General features: G+C 55.1%; 1 protein-coding gene across 5 annotated transcripts; it reads left to right on the top strand.

Moving 5' to 3' along the window:
- Positions 1 to 43: 43 nt before the first annotated feature.
- NAPRT (nicotinate phosphoribosyltransferase) lies at positions 44 to 22,030 on the top strand. Of its 5 annotated transcripts, none has more exons than XM_073329937.1 (13): positions 44 to 321; positions 7,488 to 7,615; positions 9,522 to 9,604; positions 10,565 to 10,695; positions 10,808 to 10,923; positions 11,404 to 11,597; positions 12,145 to 12,285; positions 13,195 to 13,279; positions 14,803 to 14,883; positions 16,416 to 16,518; positions 17,645 to 17,802; positions 19,148 to 19,258; positions 20,062 to 22,030. In XM_073329937.1, exons 1-13 carry the CDS (start codon positions 111 to 113, stop codon positions 20,119 to 20,121), a joined length of 1,602 nt encoding a protein of 533 aa, XP_073186038.1. In that variant the 5' UTR covers positions 44 to 110; the 3' UTR covers positions 20,122 to 22,030. The 5 variants fall into 5 exon arrangements, with proteins under 5 accessions (XP_073186038.1, XP_073186039.1, XP_073186041.1 ...); XM_073329938.1 differs by having other exon boundaries at positions 19,151 to 19,258; XM_073329940.1 differs by lacking the exon at positions 19,148 to 19,258.
- The last annotated feature ends 308 nt before the right edge of the window (positions 22,031 to 22,338 follow it).

Raw genomic sequence — 22,338 nt, forward strand, 5'->3', positions numbered from 1 at the left:
CCCATTGGCTGCAGGCGCCCCTCTGCCCCCACGTGACGCTCCAGCCGGCGCCCGCCCCGCGCGTGCGGGGCCCTCAGGCGGGGCCGGGGCCGGGGCCGGCCGGGCGCGGGATGGAGCCGGGGCGGCGGGGCTCGCTGGCGCTGCTCACCGACCTCTACCAGTTCACCATGGCCTACGGCTACTGGCGGGCCGGGCGGCAGCGGGAGCCGGCCGAGTTCGAGCTCTTCTTCCGCCGCTGCCCCTGCCAGGGCGGCTTCGCCCTGAGCGCGGGGCTGGGCGAGTGCCTGGCCTTCCTGAGGGGCTTCCGCCTCCGCGAGCCAGGTACGGGCGGGGGCAGGGAGCGTGGGGGGCGGGGGCAGGGAGCGTGGGGGGCCGGCGGGGTGGGGGCAGCGCCAGGGAGCGTGGGGGGCCGGCGGGGTGGGGGCAGCGCCAGGGAGCGTGGGGGGAAGTGCCAGGGAGTGTGGGGGGCCGGTGGGGTGGGAGCAGCGCCAGGGAGCGTGGGGGGAAGTGCCAGGGAGCGTGGGGGGCCGGCGGGGTGGGAGCAGCGCCAGGGAGCGTGGGGGGCCGGCGGGGTGGGGGCAGCGCCAGGGAGCGTGGGGGGCCGGCGGGGTGGGAGCAGCGCCAGGGAGCGTGGGGGGCCGGCGGGGTGGGGGCAGCGCCAGGGAGCGTGGGGGGCCGGCGGGGTGGGAGCAGCGCCAGGGAGCGTGGGGGGCCGGCGGGGTGGGGGCTGGGCCAGGGAGCGTGGGGGGAAGTGCCAGGGAGCGTGGGGGGCGGGCGGGGTGAGGGCAGCGCCAGGGAGCGTGGGGGGTAGGCAGGATGGGGGCTGGGCCAGGGAGCGTGGGGGGAAGTGCCAGGGAGCGTGGGGGGCAGGCGGGATGGGGGCAGGGCCAGGGAGCGTGGGGGGAAGTGCCAGGGAATGTGGGGGGCCGGCGGGGTGGGAGCAGCGCCAGGGAGCGTGGGGGGCCGGCGGGGTGGGGGCAGGGCCAGGGAGCGTGGGGGGAAGTGCCAGGGAATGTGGGGGGCAGGCGGGGTGACGGCAGTGCCAGGGAGCGTGGGGGGTAGGCAGGATGGGGGCTGGGCCAGGGAGCGTGGGGGGAAGTGCCAGGGAGCGTGGGGGGCAGGCGGGATGGGGGCAGGGCCAGGGAGCGTGGGGGGCCGGCGGGGTGGGAGCAGCGCCAGGGAGCATGGGGGGCTGGCGGGGTGGGAGCAGCGCCAGGGAGCGTGGGGGGCAGCGCCAGGGAGCGTGGGGGGCTGGCGGGGTGGGGGCAGCGCCAGGGAGCGTGGGGGGAAGTGCCAGGGAATGTGGGGGGCAGGCGGGGTGACGGCAGTGCCAGGGAGCGTGGGGGGTAGGCAGGATGGGGGCTGGGCCAGGGAGCGTGGGGGGAAGTGCCAGGGAGCGTGGGGGGCAGGCGGGATGGGGGCAGGGCCAGGGAGCGTGGGGGGAAGTGCCAGGGAATGTGGGGGGCCGGCGGGGTGGGAGCAGCGCCAGGGAGCGTGGGGGGCAGGCGGGATGGGGGCAGGGCCAGGGAGCGTGGGGGGAAGTGCCAGGGAATGTGGGGGGCAGGCGGGGTGACGGCAGTGCCAGGGAGCGTGGGGGGTAGGCAGGATGGGGGCTGGGCCAGGGAGCGTGGGGGGAAGTGCCAGGGAGCGTGGGGGGCAGGCGGGATGGGGGCAGGGCCAGGGAGCGTGGGGGGCCGGCGGGGTGGGAGCAGCGCCAGGGAGCATGGGGGGCTGGCGGGGTGGGAGCAGCGCTAGGGAGCGTGGGGGGCAGCGCCAGGGAGCGTGGGGGGCTGGCGGGGTGGGGGCAGCGCCAGGGAGCGTGGGGGGAAGTGCCAGGGAATGTGGGGGGCAGGCGGGGTGACGGCAGTGCCAGGGAGCGTGGGGGGTAGGCAGGATGGGGGCTGGGCCAGGGAGCGTGGGGGGCAGGTGGGGTGGGAGCAGTGCTAGGGAGCGTGGGGGGCAGTGCCAGGGAGCGTTGTGGGAGGGCACTGTTGGGGATCATTGGTGGCAGTGTCGGGGAGCTTTGGGGGGGGAGGGTATGCAGGGTGGGGCAGTGGCAGGGAGCCCGGGGAGCAGGCGGGCCAGGGTTCGGTGCCAGGGAGCAGCAGGGGCAGAGCTGATCCGAGGCTTAAGTAGACTAAGACTTAGGGCCCTGGGCAGCATAAGGCAGCACTTTATTTGCTTTTTTAGTATGTGTTGTGGGGGGCCCAAAAATTATTTGTGCTTTGGACCCCCAGTGGGCTAACAGCGCCTCTGAGTAGGGGCAGGGCCAGGTAGCAGGCAGTGCTAGCGACCATTAGGGGCAGGCGGAGGAGGGGGTATTAGTGCAAGGAAGTTTTAGGGACTGGACATCAGTGCCCGAGAGTTGTAGGGGCAGGGCCAGTGGCAGGCAAGGTTTGGGTCAATGCCAAGGAGCAAAAGGGGCAGTGCCAGGGGCCTTGGAGCAGGCAGGGGATGGGTGGGGCAGGGAAGCGTTGGGGGCAGGTGGGGGATGGGTGGCTTAGGGAAGTGTTAGGAGCTGGACGTCCGTGCTGGGGGATTGATGCTAGGGGAAATGGCTGGGACAAATTTTGCCTCAGGTGGTGGGTGGGCCACAAACCCCCTGGGCTTCCACCTGTGTGGCACAAACCGGGGTCACAGCCCTTGCGTTCCCCTCCCCTGCCTCTCCCGGGAGGAGGGCATTACTAGAGACACTGTACCATGTCTCCAAGTGTTGCTTGCCCAGGGAGTGGGGGAGCATGGGGCCCTCTGTCTAGGTTTCTAGGTTTTTATAAGGCCACTCCTCCCTGTCACGTGTCAGTGCCACCTTCCTACGCTGCCCACCCTGTAAACTGCCTCTTCCCTGACTCTGAGGCCAGGGCTACGGTGCGTAGCTGTGCTGGCATAATCCCATTGTGCAGAGACAGACTGCAGCAACAGAAGGGGTTTTTCCGTCAGTGTAGAAACTCCACCTCCCCAAGTGACTGGAGTCAGGTCAACAGAAGCAGCAAACCTGCATTGCTCAGGAGCGTGGATTTTTCCCACCCGTGAGCGCCAACCTGTGTAGACCAGATCTCAGTGTTCACTAACTCTCTAACTCCTCAGAGCCCAGATTGCTTTCTTTGCCAGCTCCCTCTGTCTCTAAGCTGTGCTATTATCATCATTTATCACAGTAGCGCCAGGACAGGGCTTTATTGCAAAGAGCATCCCATGAACATGTAGCCAGTGACAGTCCATGCTTCTATAAAAACAGGGCCTCATGGGGGATAAGAGAAACAGGGGAATGAGGAGGGGAGAGGGTGAAATCCCGGCTTCATTCCCGGCTGATAGCAAATCTCCCCTGGATTTCACCCACGGTGTTTGCACAATTAATAGCAGTAATCACAACTCTGTCTTTGTTTGACTTGGGTTCTCACTTGTTAAATATTATCCCACCTTGCAGCTTTGACCTTCGTGTGTGGCTTCCTCTCCCTCTTCTGCTGCCCCAAATCAAGGGACTTCACAAATAAACAGCTGATTTATTTCCTTTTTGTGCTTGTGAAAACTTTACCCAAACCTTCTGCTAATTCATCTCCCCCACCCGCTGTCCAGTCCAAATCACCTTATGCTCTGCATTGCAGAGCTACAAAATGATGAGTTATAAAAACACGACTTGTGTGTGAAAACAAAATGTCATCTGGGGTAATTTCAAGCCTCTTCTGTTCTAGGCACTGTAAGCCGGGGCCTGTTTCTGCCTTTGAATAGTTGCACGTTCATCGCACTCTCATTTCTTTCCAGTTTAAATTCACACTGGAGGAAGCCGCCGTCAGTGCATGTTCCTGAGGTTTGCAGTGGCTATGCAGCTGTGACTTGGGATAGTGGCTGCGTCCCAATGGCCTTTCTGTTCTGCTGGGAATTCGTCCTGTCGCTTGTTGCATCCATCCTCCCATGGTTCCCAGTTGAGCCCTCGGGGTACTGCAGTTAGAAGCGTTGTTTGCTCGCTGTAGAGACTGAAGGTTTCCATGGGTGCGTAGGGCACCATAAACACAGTAGTGCAGGAATCTTTTAGGATTATGAAGGAAGTAAATGTTTTTGGCAGACAAAGCAATTTCTGTACCCAGACTGGTGTGATGGGAGCATCATTTCTCCATGGGATAGTGGTCAGATTGGTATGGACAGAGCCCAGGTCTGGGAAGCAGGAGCTCCTGAGTTCCTCTGTTCTAGTATTGTGGTATATCAGAACCTAACGCCTCCTCTGCCACTGACTAATTCAATAACCTTGGGCTAGTCACTTAACATTTCTGTGCCTTGGTTTCCTCCTCTTTACCTCCCAGCAGGAGTTGGACTGAGACTATCCTGATAGTGGCTGATACTAGCACTACTCAAATGGCTCCATGAGTGTCTGCAGAATTTAAGCTTTAATTGTTTAAAATAATACTAACAACAATATTTCTAGCTCTGGGGCTGGAGAAGAAAACCTCCTGAAAGTGCTGCAGTGCTATGTTGTTGCATTTACAAGAGAGACTGAAATGAAAGCTCTGAGAGGTGTGAACTGCTCTATTCAGAGCAATGTCCTGTTAACTCTGAAGTAATTTCAATGTTAGCATTGCTAACTAGTACACTGCTGGTCATTTTATTTGAAACATCCAGCTACTTGGGGTTATGTGTGGAGTTTGGATAGAGAGCACAGCTTCACCCATCAGACTCCTGCTGTACAGATGTTAGGATTAGTTAATATTTATACAGTACTTGGAAGATGTGGGCTATGCACTGGCTAGCAGTTAGAATCAGCACTGACCAAATGTGTGTCATGGGGTCTATATTGCTAACAGCAAATGGAGCTTCTCTGTAGCTGAGAGGGGTCTGTGCTGTTGGAGCAGAAGGACCTGACTGGTCTCTCTGCTGTTACCATAACACTCCAAGTAGCCATGGCTGCAGCAGAGGACAGCCGTGAATGGCCACCTGGCCACAGATGTGTTAAGGCATCAGTAACTCCATCACAAGAGGCATCGGTTCTTGCCTTTATTTGTAGTTCCATGTCCCGTTTTGGACACCTCGCCAGCTGGACAAGGGGGAAGCATCAGAGGTGGTTAGTTGTCCTGGCAGGATTTATATGTCAGGAGATTTGGCTCATTTAGCCCGGGAAGATGAGTTGGAGAGGGCAGGCAGGACTGGTAATGACAGACAGTGACTTTATCCTCCAGGCAGGTGGTTCAAATCCACTCCTGGTTGGTAGTGACCCAGCGCTGTTACCCCTCAGATGGCTGTTTGGCCTCTGAGTTCACATCACAGAAATCACTGTTACAGTCTGCCTCCTCCTTAGCCTTGGAGGACAAACGCTTATCTCACCCATAGATCTGTGGAGCTGGGGAGGAGATCAGTGAGTTGGAGGGAACCAGCTGCCAGTGTCAGGGACAGAAAGGACTTTAGATACCAGGGCTGGTGCCGTTCACCAGCAATACAGCCATGCCACGTTCTGTAGTCAGAGAGGGACTAGGCGCTGCGTTTGAGCCTAGTGAATGCTGGCAGTGGGGTTCCTTGTCACCCTGACCCGTAGTGGGAACAAGGTTGCTCCGAATGAAATGGCAGGTCGACTTAGATCCGAGCTTGACGTGAGTTTTACAGCCGGGGGCCGAGGTGCAGAGCCAGCAAAGGTCTCTGAAAGATGGTGGCTCGGTTTGTAGGACCCCAGCTTTAGACACATACAAAGAACGTCCTTGTGGTGCTGGCTCGGCACTAGGACTAGGGCGCAGAGCTGATGGCAAATCCTCCGACGAAAAAGGCCAATTTATCAAAATGCTGATTTCCATCAGAAACCTGCCAGCTCGCCCTCCCGGCTCCCTGTGCTGAGTGGGGGGGGGCTGGAAGCCATGGCTTGCCGGCAGCTCCTCTCCCCAGAGGCCAGAGCACCCCTCTGCATCCCTACATCTATTAGACCAGTCCTTTGTACTTCACCTGTAATAGCATCATTCTCCCCACCACACTGTTCACCGCTCAAGGTTAATTTCCTCTCCTGAAATCCCCTCTGTCTCTTCGATAGCGTTTGACTCAGTGTGTAAACAGACTTCCCTTGTAAGGGTCAGCTGGGGAGATGTCTCCCACCTCCTGTCTGGTGGGACCTGTCTTAAGGCATGTACTTCTGGGTGACCTGCCTTTAACTACAAGGCTCTAAGACAAGGGTGGGCAAACTTTCTGGCCTGAGGCAAGCCCCGGACCCCACTCCCCAGCGGGAGCTCAAGGGCCGGATTAAAACATCTGGAGGTCTGGTTGTGGCCTCTGGGCCATAATTTGCCCACCCTTGCTCTAAGAACATGATTTCCAATGTCTATGTCTAGCTCCTTGCATATTATCCACACACGCATCTGGCAAGGATTGTGATGACCAGTGTGAGACACAGGCTTTTAGTGGAGACCTTACCCGATGCTTGTTGGTGAAGTAGGGTGTAAACACCAGACCAAGAGGATTGCTGTAACCCTTATGTACCCCTGTGTCCTCTGCCAGCTAGCATCATGAGGTCCTTAATTCAGAGGGAGGGTTGCTTAGTGGTTAGCGCACAGGACTGGGAGTCAAGAGCTCTGGGTGCTACTCCTGGCTCTGTCACTGATCCCCTGAGTTATCCTGGTCAAGTCATGTCCCTGCCCCATGCCTCAGTTTCCCCAGGATTCTGCCCTTCCTTCCAGGGTGGTTGTAGAGGAGTTAGAGATCCTGGGAGGGAAGTGGCTACAGAAATGCAAAGAGTTTATTCGCCTGCATAAAAAGCTCCATGGCTTCTGAGCGCTTTCCGCTGGCAGATAAAGCTGATTACAGTTAAACCCGAGTCTCTCTCGTTTGGGGTTTCGGTGACCCTATGTATCTCCGGTCAGATGCAGCCATTGTGGGGTTTATACTTTCCGCCGAAGCAGCTGGTACTGGCTGCTGTTGGAGACAAGCTAGTGAGCTAGCTGGAGCCCTGCCCTGCTCTGCTCTGGCCATTCCTCTGCCGTCACTGGGCATTATGTCCATCCTCCCCGCCATGGTCTGCTCGCTGAGGCCCTGCATTGGGATCAGAATTGCACTGCCCGCAGCCAGGGCCGAGCACAGTCATTGCCGGCAGGGTGCCATCGCGGCTGCTCTGACCAGCTGCTCAGTCCTGTGATCTTGGTCCCGTCTGCTCCCGAGGGGCGCTTGGTCTTATCTGTGGAGCTGGGACCGGCGGTGTGAACTCTCCTCTCCAGTTGTTCCTCAGCCCAGCAGCAGGACTTGGGCCCATGGCTCCCCAGGCGAGAGCCCAGTGGAGCTTGTCTGTGCTATGCTATCCTGCCTTGGAGCTGCAGTGGGGTGGTTCTCGCAGGGCAGATGGGACCGTAAAGGGCTAGTGAACAACATGGGGGTTGGGAAAAAATTCCCTGCCTGCCCTCAGGGAGACCTTGGTAGTGATGTCATCTAAACCCACAGCCCTGCCTGCCGCCGGGACAGCTCTCCCAGGGCGTGAGGGATGCTCCTCCCACCTCCGCGCTCGGGCTGAACGGCGATCTCTTGCTGCTTTCCAGAAATCGAGTACCTGCAGTCGGTCCTGCCCAGCACCACGGAGAAGGCTTTCTTCGATTACCTGCGCACTGTGGACGCCTCCGAAGTCACCGTCTCCTCTGCACCGGAGGGCTCCGTCATCTTCGCCACGGTGGGCATTAGTTGCAGTGGCAGCACCAGTCGGTGTAAAGCAATGGAACGGACGCAGGCTGAGAACCCTCCGGCGGTCTTTGCCCCAAGTGAATTATTCCTGAGTCAGGGCGGCCTGGTGGATAGAGCATTGGACTGAAATTGGAGAGATCTGTATCTCTGGCTCTTCCACCGGCCTGCTTGGGCAAGCCACATGACCCCTCTGTACCTCAGTTTCCCCATCTGTGCAATGGGGATAATGATACTGACATCCTTTGTAAAGCACTTTAAGATCTACTGGTAAAAGGTGTGATATACAAGCTGGTTACTATTGTTGTATAATGTGGGTGGCTCAACCAATGCATTTCACCTGGCTTCTCTTCCACTCCCATCTCTCACCTGTATGTTTGATTGTTCACCCAGGGCTCAGAGCTGAGAACAGAACCCAGGAGTCCTGATTCCAAATCCTGTGGTTCTGCTATGAGACTGTCCTGCCCCTTTGTGCTGGAATGGCAGTGTCCTCCGCCGTGGGCGGGGTGTGGATGCAGCCGCTGTTTGAATGTCTCAGTCTATAGGCACGTGTGCATCGCACCAGTGGAAAAGAGTGAGAGCTGGTGCAATGAGAGTTCAATCAAATTCTGGCTGCGTTCGCTGAAACCGGCTTGACTTTGGGTTTAGTTCACACTGGTTTCTTCAAGACCAGACGGATGAACTTGTCCTGCAAACTAAGGTGTGCACTGAACGGAGTGTTCTTAGATAAATAAAGCAAGGCTATTTCTCTCCAAATACAAGAGTCTTTTAATAAGACTCTGGTATATCTGCTCTGAAGAATGCTATGTAGGAAAGGAAGGAGCTAGTCTGGAGAAGATGGAGGCTTCTGAAAAGAGTCAGAGAAAGGTCCCTAGAAGGAGGAGCTACAGAAAGAGAAGGGAAATGCAGAATGATTGATGGACTAGCCCTTATATAGCTATGCAGGAATATTCAAGGTGGGAGCTGAGCCTGGTAGTTAAAGGTCTCCAGACTTTGTTCTGCAGGAGCTGAGGACTGAATGTTAGTGAGAGGAGATGGAGTTACCCCAGGTCACAGAAAGGCATCTCTGCACCTTAAGAGGATTATGCAGGCCATCTGAGGATGTCCACCAGTTCCTGGAGAGCCCAGGATTCAGACTTGTGCACCTAGTACTGAAGATCAGTTCAAGGGAGAATTGAGTAAAACCAGACTTAATAAGTTGTGGGGGGGCCTTCCTTTCTCTCCAGCCAGATGTTCCCCCTTGTACTGGAACTCTGTCTGATAGCGAGGAGACCCCCAAGGCTCCTGAAGTCTTAGAAGCCCAGCCAGAGTAACGTCTAAGAATTCATTGACCTTTGTAAAGAGCTTTCTGATTGACAGACAAAAAGTTCTCTATAAGAGCTGGTATATCCAGCTAAGGATCCTCTACGGCTAAAATCTGAAAGCCCCTACAGGAGAAATGCTAGAGAAATTCCAAGGTGATCGCAGCCGCAGGGGCTTGTGTGGGCCAGCAGGGGCCGGGGTGGGCGTCAGGGAGGCTGCGGCGATTGAGGTGGGTGAGTCGAGGGGAAAGGCTGGAGACACTGATGGCATGGGGTGGGAGGGATTAGGGAGGAGCCAAAGATGTGGGGCTGTGCCAGGGTGACTGAGGATGGTGGTGGAGTCAGCTGTGCTAGAGAAGGGGGGAGGCCTTGTGTGACACGGCCCAGTCCTAGCCCGGGATGGGGCCCGTTGCTTGGAACCCAGTGGCTTGCGGGGGCATCGCTGGCATGGCGAAGACGTGGCTACGAGTCCCGTGAGAGCGTCGGCCAGATGTGGGGGCCGGGTGTGGCTTTGAAGCACCGGGCCAGGGAGCAGGGCTGGGGTGAGGAAAGCAGATGAGCTGGGGTGAACCCCCCCACACGGCTCTTCCCCTGCAGGTTCCGCTCTTGCAAGTGAAGGGGCCGCTGCTGGTGGTGCAGCTCCTGGAGACCACACTGCTGTGTCTGGTCAACTACGCCAGGTGAGAGGCTCTGGGACACGCAGCTTTGTGGGTGTAGCATCCCCAGGGCAGCACCTGCTCGTTTGTTGTAGGGTCCCCAGGGCCCTAGGGCAATGCACTGGGTGGGGGCTGTAGGGTCCCCTGGGGTGGCATGTGCTGCGTTGGGGGCACTGGGACAGCATGTGCTGGGTGAGGCTTTCAGGGCGTCAGGGGCAGCACGCGCTGGGTGGGTCTGTAGGGTCCCCTGGGGCAGCATGCGCTCGGTGGGGGCTGTAGGGGCAGCGGGGTGGCACACCCTGGGTAGGGGGCACTGGGGTTATAGGGCCCTGGGGCAGCACGCGCTGGGTGGGTCTGTAGGGGCCCCTGGGGCAGCACGCGCTCAGTGGGGGCTGTCGGGGCCCTGGGGTGGCACACCCTGGGTAGGGGGCACTGGGGTTATAGGGCCCTGGGGCAGCACATGCTGGGTGGTAGATGAAGGGTTCCAGCCGCTTTTGAACGTTTCCTGCCCCCCACAGGGGCAGCACGTGTGTCTGTGTGCTCATCCCTGGCTGCATCTCTGCTCTTCCCTCTCCCGTTGGCTGTGGTGCTCCAAAGTCTCCCACGTGTCCTTCAGGTCTCCTCATCCATCTCACCCTCCCTGCCCCTGACCTCTGGAGCCGTGTCCCTCTCCCCCACAGCACCCTCCTCGTCCTGACCCCCCAGGGGGCTGCCTAGTGCTTCAAGCACATATGGCTCCACATTACTCCCCCCGTAACTAAAATCCTTAAATCTGATCCGTCCGCAGCTCCGGTCTGGGCCCTCTGGCTCCCATGTGGTCTAGTCAAACTGATCCACCCTCTGAGGCACCCAGCACGTGTCCCTGCATCATCTGCCCCCATCAGCAAGGAGCTCATGGGCATAGGGCCTGGCCCTTCCTGGGCCTTGCTTGGTGTCCAGCTGGGGTTGGCATTCAGGGAATATTTGGGGTTTTTCCTTTTCCAGCCTTGTGGCCACCAACGCTGCCCGGTTCCGGATGCTAGCTGGCCCAGACAAGAAGCTGCTGGAGTTGGGGCTGCGACGTGCCCAAGGCCCGGATGGGGGCCTTTCTGCATCCAAGTACTCCTACATAGGGGGTGAGCTTAGCCCCGGCGTGCCAGCTCCTCACGGCAGGGCATTCCCTATCCCCTTCGCTCCTGTTCAGTCTGCGTTCCCCTCGCCCACGTGCCCCCGATCTCTCCATTCCAGGCTTTGATTGGACCAGCAACGTGCTGGCAGGGAAGCTGTATGGGGTTCCGGTGCGGGGAACCGTGGCCCATTCCTACGTCATGTCCTTCACGTCGCTGATGGAGGTGCAGCCCCGGGTTCGTGTCCCTGCCCGGGAGGAGGGGGGATTTGTTTAATAACTTCGCACGGCATTGAGGGGGGCGGAGCCAAGCACCGCAATAGATGCTGGGGTGATGGGCATGTTATCGGTGCCTAGCACCGTGAACCATCCCACTGCCTCCTTGGAGCATTGCATGCTGGGACTTATAGTCTCCCTGGGGCCCCACCTGTGGATTTCAAAACCGACAGTGGTCACAGTCTTTCTAGCTTCACACAGATGAGGAGCACCCCATGGTCTCCCGGCAGCGGCCACCAGCCCCCTCAGTTTGGTCACTTTGACATAACTGAATGGCCTTTGTGAATCATCATTGCCTATGTTTAGGAATTATCTCTACTGAGTTTGTGCTTCAGAGCCAGCAGGGGGCTGAGGAATCTCGAGATGTGTTTTTATAGGCCCTACCAAAAGCAGCCATTTTAGATTGGTGATTGGTAGCATGGAGGTGCTGTTTCCCATGCAGACCCTGAAGCCCCTGGATGGAGATGAGCCGGTGGATTTCCTGCCCCTTGCTGAGTTGTGGCTGCAGCGGGTGTGCCAGACGCTGCAAGTCCCCCATGACAGGGTGAACTACGGGGAGCTGGCTGCCTTCGTGTCGTACGCCATCGCCTTCCCCCACAACTTCCAGGGGCTGGTGGACACTTACTCCATCATGGGGTGAGGAGCCGAGGGGTGGCGATGGCCTTTTCTGAGCATGCTCCATGCTTCATGATCATTGCACGGCACCTGGATTCCATGGTGACCGGTGTAAGTGATGTCCCGTTGACTGCGGGAGCAGAGATGGCGAACGGGCTCAGGTTGGGTCCCAGTGGGCAGGGGGAAGCAATGCCAGGGCAGCTGTTTAGACGCAGGATCTCTGAGATGATGTCTTTGAGCGCATTGCGGTCTCCTAGAGAACCCAGCTAGGACCCAGCCCGTGTGTTCTGTCTCTTCTGCGTGGTCTGCTGTCCTCCATTCCCACACGCTGGGGATAAGACAGCTCTGATGATGCTGCAGAGCCTCTGGTACTGGCTGCCCCGGGGAGTCCCTCTCTCCTGTTCTCTTCTTTGTCCTTGCCTTGATCTGGATGTGGAACCTCAAATCGCCTCCTGCCCCTGACCCGAACACAGCCTGCTTGGCCCATCTCTGCCACTCCATGTTGCGGAGAGTGGGGTTCCCAGGCCTTTCTTCCAGCTGGACCCATCCTCCTCCTTGCTGTTGACAGGAGTGGCATCCCAAACTTCTGTGCCGTGGCGCTGGCGTTGAACCAGCTGGGATACCGCGCGGTAGGGATTCGCGTGGACAGCGGCGATCTCGGCAAGCAGGCGAGGGAGATTCGCCAGGTACTCCGGACCTGTAGTGCCAAGTGAGTGCCATGCTGCTAAGCAGACGCTGTTACCCTTCTGCTGGGAACTCCCTTGCAAGGCTGAGAGACAGAGCCCTTTACATAGACTCTGCATGAGGGCCTCCTATGTGGGGGCAGTTACTGACCCTGGATGATGGCCCCTCCTTACTCACCATGTGTAAGAGTCAGATGAGCAGTCAGATCTTACCCAACCAAAAGGAGTGAATCCCTGTTGCTAGCTGCCACCGTGTCACTTCACTCAGATATGGAACTGCGTCCGTCTGTCTGTCTGTCTGTCCGCTGGGCTGGATGTTCAAGAATTGGACCCCCCCACTGCCTTACCGCTCCCAGCCCAGCTGTAGTTTATAAGCGCTGCACAGCAGAGACAGCGCCTTTCTCTCATGTTTTAAAAGCATCCAGGAGATTCGGATGTGACCAAACCTAGTCATAAAGGATGATGACGGCACTGCAGAAGCAAGGCAGCTGGATTCCCTTATGGCTTATGTTTCAGTATGAATTGTTCACTGATTCCCGGTCCCGGAGTCAGGTTCTCTATCCTCGGTGGAACCCCATGAGAGACAATGGGGTTGCATAGATGTCACCGAAAGCAAAATTTGGCCTGCAGCTTCTTTGTGATCAGTGGTGCTGCACAAACCAGAAAGAGCCCAGCTTGACTCTCGGATCCCAGGGGCAGTTTTCAGGGTGCCCAGGGTTGGGGGGTGGGAACTTTTATAAACTGAGCAAACTGTCCAGATTTCTGGCTGGGCTGAGAGCCGCGATGGGGACACACACACACTCTCATCCACCCTCCAGGATTCAGATCTAGCAAAGCTTCAACCACCCTGTGCTGTAGGCTCAACCCTGCTGGGGCACCTGTCCCTTGTAAGAATCCTGCAGCTGTTTTTAGCAACTCACTTCCATTGTGTCCAGCTTCCAGGTTCCCTGGTTTGCAACCATCCCCATTGCTGTGAGCAATGACATCAGTGAAAGGAGCCTGGAGGAGTTAATGCAGGAGGTGAGATGGACTCAGCTGGTGCCTACCTGCTTACAAGCTGTGGTAGGAGGGGCTTATCAGTTGTTGGCACAGTTCACAGCGCCCCCAGGGTGCCTGGGTTCTCAACAGGCTGTCACGGGTGGAATGAATTTGGCAGCTACTACTGTGTGCTGTGCTATCATAGTCATGCCCTTTAACCTATCTGCACCCCACTTGAGAGCCGGTCCCAGTACTAACCTGCCTCTTGGAGGTGGTGTTTCAAGCTACAGCTTGTTTATGAAACTGTCTAGGGGCTTGTCTACACATGAAAATTAATCCAGACTAAGGCAGGGTGTGAATTTAAGTGGATTAACTGTTCTTGATTAACTCCACGTGTAGTTGCTCTTATTCTGAATTAATTTAATCCATTTGATAAATGGATTAAGATAATGTGGAATAAAGTGCTTGGAATAAGAGCATGCCCATGTGGTGTTAATCAGGAATAGCTATTCTGGAATAACTGTGTGTGTAGATAAGCCTGAGGAGTGAAGAGAATGAATCTGCTGCCTTCAGACATGGGGGAACGGGAGGGTTCTTAACAGGGTAGATAGAGAAGCACCTGGTTACCTACAGGCAGACAAGCCCTTAATCTGCATGTTCCCATGAGCTGTCCAGGTGGGCATGTGCTGCTCCCTGATTGCGACCAGCCTGTGGCCTTCCCCGCCCTTAGGGAAGAACTTGTAGCTATGCAAGGTGAGAGAGGTTAATCAGGCCTGGTGGTTCAGGGATCAGCAGATTGCAGGACATTCCCCATTGGCCAGCAGCGGCTTTGGGGTGGGAGTCTGCAATCCTCTGGAGCTTCAGGCTTTGCCACTGTCCACGACTACCAGGCTAGTGGCCCAAGGCTCTGCTCCCAAATGGGAAACGCTATTCCTGCCTGTACCCTTCTGGGAACCCAATGGGGAGCCTTCTGGGGCCAGAAATACCATGTTCCTATTCAATGACCATGTTCCCAAAGATGGGGAACAGCCAGAGACCCTGTGATCACAGAAGGGAGGGCAAAGGTGGCTGGTCCAGGACTTGGGCAGGAAGATGATGGGAGTCCTGTCCCCTTCATATGAGGGGTTTTCCTCAGTGGGGAGCTTCTCGCTATGGGGTGCTACCTTTGTGAGCTGTGTCCCAGCTCCATGCCAGCCAGTAGAGGGAGGCTCTTCATACAGCACAAGGGAAAAAGAATTGTCCAGTGGTTAGAGCAGGGGGATGTCCAGGTCTCCTGGGTTTGACTCCCAGCTCTGCCACTGACTCACTGTGTGGCCTTTAGCACTGAACTCCCCTTTCCCAGGGGGTGTTGTGGGGCTTGGCTGATGTCCGTAAAGGACTCGGGATCCTCAGAGGGAAGGTGCTAGCAAGGGGAGAGGTTGTAATCTCTTCAGGGCAAGTTAGTACAGCACCTGGCGCAGTGGGGTCCTGGGCCAGGCAGGACTGAGGCTGCTAGACACTGCCGCGATGCAGTCAACGAGTAATAAGGGTAATACCAACTCCTTGTCATCTGTCTCCTCTTCTAGGGGAATGAAATTGACATGATCGGAATTGGGACCAACCTGGTGACATGCCCACTGCAGCCCTCACTGGGCTGTGTTTACAAGGTAACCTTCTTGCTGGGATGGTCCAATAGGAGCTCATCCACAGGTCTATTACTCTTCCGTTCTCCCCTGCCCCCCAAGTGAGCAGATTCCTAGCCCTCCTGGAGTTCAGTGCAAACCTAGCAATTGCACCAACCTGCAGCTTCTTGACGAAACTGGCAACAATGATATACCAGCTGTTAAGGCTGCAATGCCTGTCTGGGTTTATTGTGTGATCGAGGGGGTGTTGATGTTTTCTCAAATAGCTTGACTCCTCTTCCACTTTCGTTAATAGGGAATGGAAAGAGGCCATGTGGCCTAGAGGTTAGAAAAGGGAACCGGGCTTCAGAGCGGGGCTCTTGTCCTAGTTTTACCATTGGCTCGCTGTATGCAAAATGTGATTGTGTGAGCTGCTGTAAAGTCTTTGAGATGTTTGGATGGAAAGCTCTGTGTGAGTGCACATAGTTGTGATTCGCTGGAATTATTCTGGTGGACATCCTGTTGACACGACTGAAGAGAGACTGCCAGGTTAAAAATCATGGGCCTGATTCTCCTCTCATTTACATGGGTATGAATCCGGAGTAAGGACTATAGTGCATAGGTCTGAAAGGTCCCTCTGATCACTGAGTCTGGCTCCCTGCTATCACAGGCAACCCCCCCAGATCATCCCATTCACAAATTTATCAATCTCCGTCTTAAAACCAGTTAGGGTTTTGGCCCTGTTTCTCCTATTGGCAGGCTGTTCCAAAGCCTCACTCCTCTGAAGATTAGAAACTTTCTTTTCATTTCCAGCCTCAGTTTATTCATAGCGAGTTTATGCCCAAGGCAGTAGAGTTATGCTAGGGTAAACTGAGAAAAGAAACAGGCGCACATAATATATAATGTGTGTGTGTGTGTGTACACACACACACACACACACACCCCTGTTCCATCATTAACACTAGGTGATTAAAGCTGAAACCATTTATAAATTCTCATTTACATTTTGCCTCTTATCCTGTTTGATTCTGTATTGCACTGGACTTGGGCAGTGAAACTGGATTTGTCAGGTTCACTATTGGAGCATCCCGCACAAGCCCTGAAGGCTGCCATGCCCAATGGCAGATGCTGCTACAGGGGAAGGCTTAAATACGAAAAAAAAAAACCCCATAATTTCCATTTTAAAACAATAATTTCACGAGAACGTTTGTTGTTAGTAGAATTTGTAAAATTGCAGTTTTTAACTAACCCTCAATTTTGGGGCCGGAACTCTGTGTCTGATACATTTGTATGTTTATGTAAATCACCTCCCAGAAACGAAGCGGGGAGCTGATTCCTTAAGAAACAGTAGGCTTGCTGCAATGGGCTGAGGCCGGATGGAACTCATGACACACACCTTTGGCTAGAATGGAGGGCTGTCCCCAGGGGGCACAGGGATTCTAGCCACAGGTGCAGTTCCTTGCCGGAGTCTCAGGACAATCCCTGGGCACTGGTTTGAGCTGCTGCTTGCCGTAGAGTGAGATCTCCTATGCGATAGGCACGGAGGACCCTTTCATCTTTGTGCCTTCCTCCTGTAGCTGGTGAAGGTGAACGGCTGCCCCAAGCTGAAGCTGACTGAAGACGAAGAGAAGATGACCATCCCAGGGAGCAAGGTGGTGTACAGGCTCTATGATGCCACTGGTAAGACACTGACCCAGCGCTTGCCCTGCAAAATGAGAGCAACATCCTGAGACTACAGACCTGGCTGTGTAAAGGCTGGTCCCCCAGAGACGCCGTGTTTTAAACGTACACAGCTCACACGCCCAAGTCCTGGCTCCGGATTTGGGGGGCAGGATTGGAGCTGGGACAGGTGGCCATTGCTTGGGGTCCCTGGTTTGAGTCTGGCTCAGGGCAGTAGTGACGCCCGTTACCACATGGAACCAAATTGGCAACTATTGAAAAGGGTATCTTTAAAACGCCCCATCAACCATACTAACCCCCTTGCTGGCAGTCCCAGCAGAATGCCCAGGATCGACTGGCCCTTCCCCCTGGACGTGGGTCCTTCCTGCTCAGGACTGAGAGTACAGTGCTGCAGGGAAGCCTGCCTTGCTAGCCAGGCTGTGCCTGCTCTGTGGACTAAGAACAGCAGCCTCCAGGGACGTCCGGTCCCGAGCCCAGCATTTCCCTGTCGCAGCCCAGATCGAACCTAAACGCCTGCCTGTTTCCCTCTCGCCTTGTGTCTGGGGCTGGAGCCCTAGGGGAATTCTGCTGAGCTGGGATTTCTCCTGCCACTGGGAAGGCTCCACCTCTGCAGGCCAGGGTAAAGTCCTCTGGCTACTCACCAGCCCAGGCTGCTGAAGTGGAGCCCCTCCTCTCTCCCTGCCCCCTGGGCTGAGCATCCCCTGTCCTTGCAGTTTGCTCAGCTTCTAAAAGCACCAGTTGTTCCCGGAGCCTGTGGCTGAGGGCAGTTGTAGGTGTCAGGATCTCCAGAGGCTCGTCTGGAAAAGCTGCTGTTCCCGGCTCCTGGGACTGTTGACCTTTGCGGCAATGTAACCCCCTCCCCTCCCTACCTGAATGAGGAGATCCTGCAACATCCCCTGCTTACAACCTCTCTCCCCGCCCCCCTCCCCACAGCTCAGCTGTGCACCCTCTCACCCGCCAGGGAGCTAGTCTGAATGTCAGGCGGGGGGCACCGGCTGATGAAGCCACGGTCTTGGTCTGGATCTAAACTGGCACAGTTCCCCTACGAGGGGTAGCATTGCTCTGAACCCCAGTGTGCGCACACGCCTCCCCCGGGCAGCTAATGTCTGCCTCCAATTCCTGGCAGGTCTTGCCTTTATGGATCTCATGGCTTTGGAGGAGGAGCCCCCAGCCAGGGCGGGGCAGGAGGTGGCTGTCCGCCTGCTGGGGAGGAGTGAAGAGGCCAGGAGGGTGACTCCCATGGCTGTGGAGATCCTGCACCGCACTTACTTTAAAGATGGACAGGTAAGAAGAGGCGCGCTCCCCTTCCTCCTTGCAAGCCGCCATGCTGCTGCAGCCTTGACCACGTTGCAAGCTGTTTTCTTGGCCTAGCTGATTTCTTGGCTCCCCTGCCACCAGGACCCCTCCAGCTGTGATCCCATTGACTCTCTGGTGCTAAGCAGTCTGCCGCACAGGCCAGTACTTGAATGAGAAACCTCTAGGGAAATATTCCAGTACTGCAGGGCCGGTGGCGCTGTTCCCTTCAAATCAGTACTGCCCCAGCAAGATACTAGGGGATGCTGCATCATCTGTCATAGGGGGGAGAAAATCAACATCCTGTCTGGTTGGCACAAATTGCAGGAGTCAAGGGGTTAAACCTGGGTGTTCACATTACCTTCACCTAGACGACCCCCCCCCCCCATTTTCAACTGAGTGTAATAATCACTTCCTGTCCTACGCTGTTGGGTAGTGTTGCTTTGCGCAGTCGGACAGCTACCACCTTCCACCCCAGAAGTGGCTGCTTTTGGATGGGAAGCTGTCTATAGAGTTCCTAGAGAGTGTAAACATCCGAATAGGCCTTTGGGAGTTGTCTGGATGAAAGGGATAGTGCGGGAAAGTCAACAGCTCAGTCAACCCTCCTCCTGGTTCTCTGGCAGCACCCAGGCTGTTCCCAGCGGGAAGTGGTTCTGCCGATCAGGAATCTGGTGCCCTGGGGAACTGCGAATATGTTTGAATCTGGTGTGTCTTTGTTTTCTGGCTGTAGAGAGCCTTGCAGGCAAACTGAGCTGAACAGCCCCTACTGGAGCTGTGCGTAGGGCATTCTTCACAGTAGAAGAAAGGTTTGAAAAGGTTTGAAAGGCAGCACGTGTTTGGGGGAAGGCAGGTGACCTCCTCGCCTTTGTGGGAGGACAGCAGCCAGTCAAAAGTGGCTCACTGGGATGCCCCAGCTAGGACTTTCTCATGCACAGCTTAGGGGGTTTGTTCATGACTCATTTTCAGCAGCATCCATGTAGTTGGTAGGTTTAGTCCTGGATTCTCTCTTCTGCTCTGCCTCTGGCTTGCTGGGTGACCTTGGACAAGTCACTTCCCTTCTCTGTGCCTCAGTTTCCCCCCTACACGGGGATAATACCTTCTGGGGGGGAGGGGCTTTGAGAATTAATGTGTACGAGGCACTTTACGCTTACCACCTCTTATTCTGCCTTTGCAGTGTCGTAACATTAAATCTTAGATGTGGGGAGAAGCAAACCCCAGCTCTGAACTCCTGCAGACTCAGACTCATCTTGGATCCAGGCCCCTGTTCTGCTCAGACCCAGCTCTTGCTTTTAATACAAACCTTTGACCTTCTGTCCTCCTCCTCCCCCCTTCCAAGCAGGTTTGCCAGGCTCTTCCCAGCCTGCTGGAAGTCAAGAGCCATGCGCAAGCCTCTTTGAGCTTGCTCAGCCCTGCGCACAAGAGACTCCAGGACCCAGAGCCTTACCAGGTACGTGAGCCAACTTGGTGTGCACAGGCCATCTCCAACAGCAAGGCATTCTTGATCTGAGCTCTTCCACCTCGACCGGGGATCACGCCTTGCAGGGGCAGGCCTGATCAGTACTTGGCTCGGAGACTTCCAAGGAGCACCCAGGGGCTCCAGGTGGTGCTCTTCCTTCTGAACCCTGCTGTCTGTGCGATGCTCGGGAGGGCTACGCTTCAGGGAGCGACATGAATGGCTGAGTTGATGTTCTCCCCCGTGTCAGTGCTCTCTGTAATGCCCTCTTGCAGCACTAGGGGGCGGTGTGCCTCTGCGTGGCATCTTTCAGAGGGGATGTAAAACAGGTCCTGACAACCTGTGATCATTGAAGACCCCCTGGCACTTTTTGTGGGAGTTAATCCTGGACTCCTGGTTGCATTCTCCATTCTGTCTCCCTAAACACCATTTGCAGTTTCAGCTCATGCAGGATTTCTTCTGAACATAATGCTGCACAGCACTGCTATATGCTGTTAAATAGCTTTCCCGTTCCACTGCAGAGGTGGCTGCATGTCGCTGGTGGATGAAGTGTTTCCTGGCTAGAGTGTGTTCATTGCTTTGTGATGAGAGACGCCGGTTCTGATTATATACCCGACCTTTTCCTTCTGTTGTACTTCCCTGCCCATCGTCTGGGGTCTCTGGCAAGTCGGGAGCCTTCATCACAATCACACAAGGCTCCGTCCCTCGCAGCCTGTGATGGGACAATAAGAGAACAAGAGCGGCATCTTTCATCAAACACGCTGACTGGCTTCCTCCCGTCTCCCCTCTGTTCGCAGGTTGCTGTGACTGAGAAGCTGCACTTTCTCCTCAGTGACCTGCGCCGATCCAGCCGGTGAGCTGCCCTGCCTCCATCCTCCCGTCCAGCAGCAAACTGCACCTGTGCAAAGCCCAGGAGTCCGGTGCTGCAAGCCTGAATTAACCTGCACAAAGACCTGGGCGCTCTTAGGGCCTGGGTCTTTCTATTTAATTGTCTAATCCTTTTTGAATGATGATTTTGCTGTAGCTACAGGGCAGTCCAGCTCCATCACATATGGCAAACATATCCCCAAACAGGGCCTGCGCAGACGGGAAGGAGATTTTCTGATCCGATTTGAAATGCAAGGGGAGGCGTTGATGGGGGAAGACATCCAGCAAGGCTGTGCCTAGTTTTACTCTAGTAACAGTGTGGCTTAAGCGTTGGGATCTGCAGCTGTCCTCTGATGCTGTTCTTCCACAGTCTCTACCGTGTGTTTTGGGAAGTCGTATCTCCTTATGTTGTCCCTCCCAGAGTTTTCTGTGAAAACGGCACTTTCCTCAATGGACCTGATTGCTGTGTGGCTTCGGAGTCACACTTTCTGACTTCAGTGCCCACAATAAGGGGGTGTTTGTAGTGCAGAGCCATCCCAGCTATGGGAGAATGAGCTGGAGTCCATTCTGGGCTCATGCATCATGACCAGAGTTGTTTAAGAAACAGCAGATTCATCCTAAGCAGAATCAACCTCTCATCACAGACATATTGATTAGGAAATTCTCTGCTTAAAGTCTAAGGCTATTAATTCTCTTTAGCTTATAGTTAATTTGTAGGATCACAGTAATTACATCAGACCAGGACTCATTCTGTATCCTGTCGAATGGTGGCCAGTGCCAGCTGCTTCAGAGGAAGGTACAAGAAACCCTATGGGCTGCATCTAAACGGGAAATGTATGACTAATCCTGAAATGAGCTGTGGCCAGGGGGCTCCTAGTGGGGTTCTGCACAGAGCTCCTTGCGGGAGCAGCAGTTTAATCTTCAGTTGTAAGTTTAAGAATACAAACTGACCTCTTACTCAAAGATCCATCTGTATGAACCAAACCCATTATTTCTTACAATTCCACTTTGCCTGCAGATCCCAGGGGAGGTCTCGCAGGGTCTTCAGAAACACAAGTACAGTGTAAACGGCATAGAGGCAAGTGATTGGAGCCCCACAGTCTGCTTTGTGGAGCTTTCATGAAATGTAGCAAAAGTTTCCACGAAATCTCTCTCTAAACATGTGATGGAAACGCTTCCCCTGCAGCAACTGACAAACCATTAAATGTTTGGATTGCAAAGGCCCCGCTGTGTGCTTGGTGCTGCATAAAACAAGGAGACATTTGGCCCCTGCTCTGAAGAACGTACCCAAAGTTAGTGCGTGAAAGCTACAGTGTGAAACCAAAAAGAGAGAGAAATGAGCCAGTTCGCTTGTTTTCACTGTCCAGGTTGAGAGAAGTACAAAAAAGTAAAAGAATTTTTAATTGTGAGGGTAACTGACCATTAAGGATGGGGTGGATTCTGTGTTACTTGGAGTCTTTAAATCAAGGCTGAATGGCTTTCTAGAAGAACAGCTCTAGCTCAACCAAAAGCTATGGGCTGGCTGCAGGAATCACTGCATCAGGGTCTGTGACCTGTGTTATGCAAGAGGTCAGACTAGATGATTAATTGCCTCTTCTGGCCTTGAAATCTCTGAATCTTTGAACATGTCTTTAAATTTTAATCGTCTCAGGTGCGTTTAGTAGCTCAGAAGTTGGTTTGTTTTCAGAATCATATTTGTAACCTGACTCTTGTATTGAAAACTTATTCCCAACTTTCTGGGGCAGTGTCTGTTCAACAGCAGAGATCAAACTTAGTGTCTTCGTCGGTTCCCTAGAACGTTTACACACATTCTGGGTGAAGAGTTTCTTCTTTAGAAATGAAAAGACCACTTGCCTTAAACTGAATAAATGTTAAAAATAAAAGGTACCATTCAGTGAACCCGTATTCCACAAAACATCTCTTTGCAGCGTCCAGTGCCTCCCCTGAGACCTTGACAGAAATTAAGTCCCCTGTCCTCAAGGAGACAGCACACACACACACTAGCCTTTTGGCTCGCTGAGGACACGCCCTTTACCTTAACACATGGCACTGAGGTGGTTTATAGTGAAACTAAGAATAAGTTTGTATTAATAAAGAACAATGATTGGAGTGATGCTGAGCGAGGGAAAGAGACAGGCCTGGTTACAAACCAAACAAAAACAGCTGCTTTCTAGGCACTAAACCTTAACTTTAGTAAGTTACAATCT

This window comes from Lepidochelys kempii, chromosome 2, assembly GCF_965140265.1.
Source record: "Lepidochelys kempii isolate rLepKem1 chromosome 2, rLepKem1.hap2, whole genome shotgun sequence".
NCBI classification, from domain to species: domain Eukaryota; kingdom Metazoa; phylum Chordata; order Testudines; family Cheloniidae; genus Lepidochelys; species Lepidochelys kempii.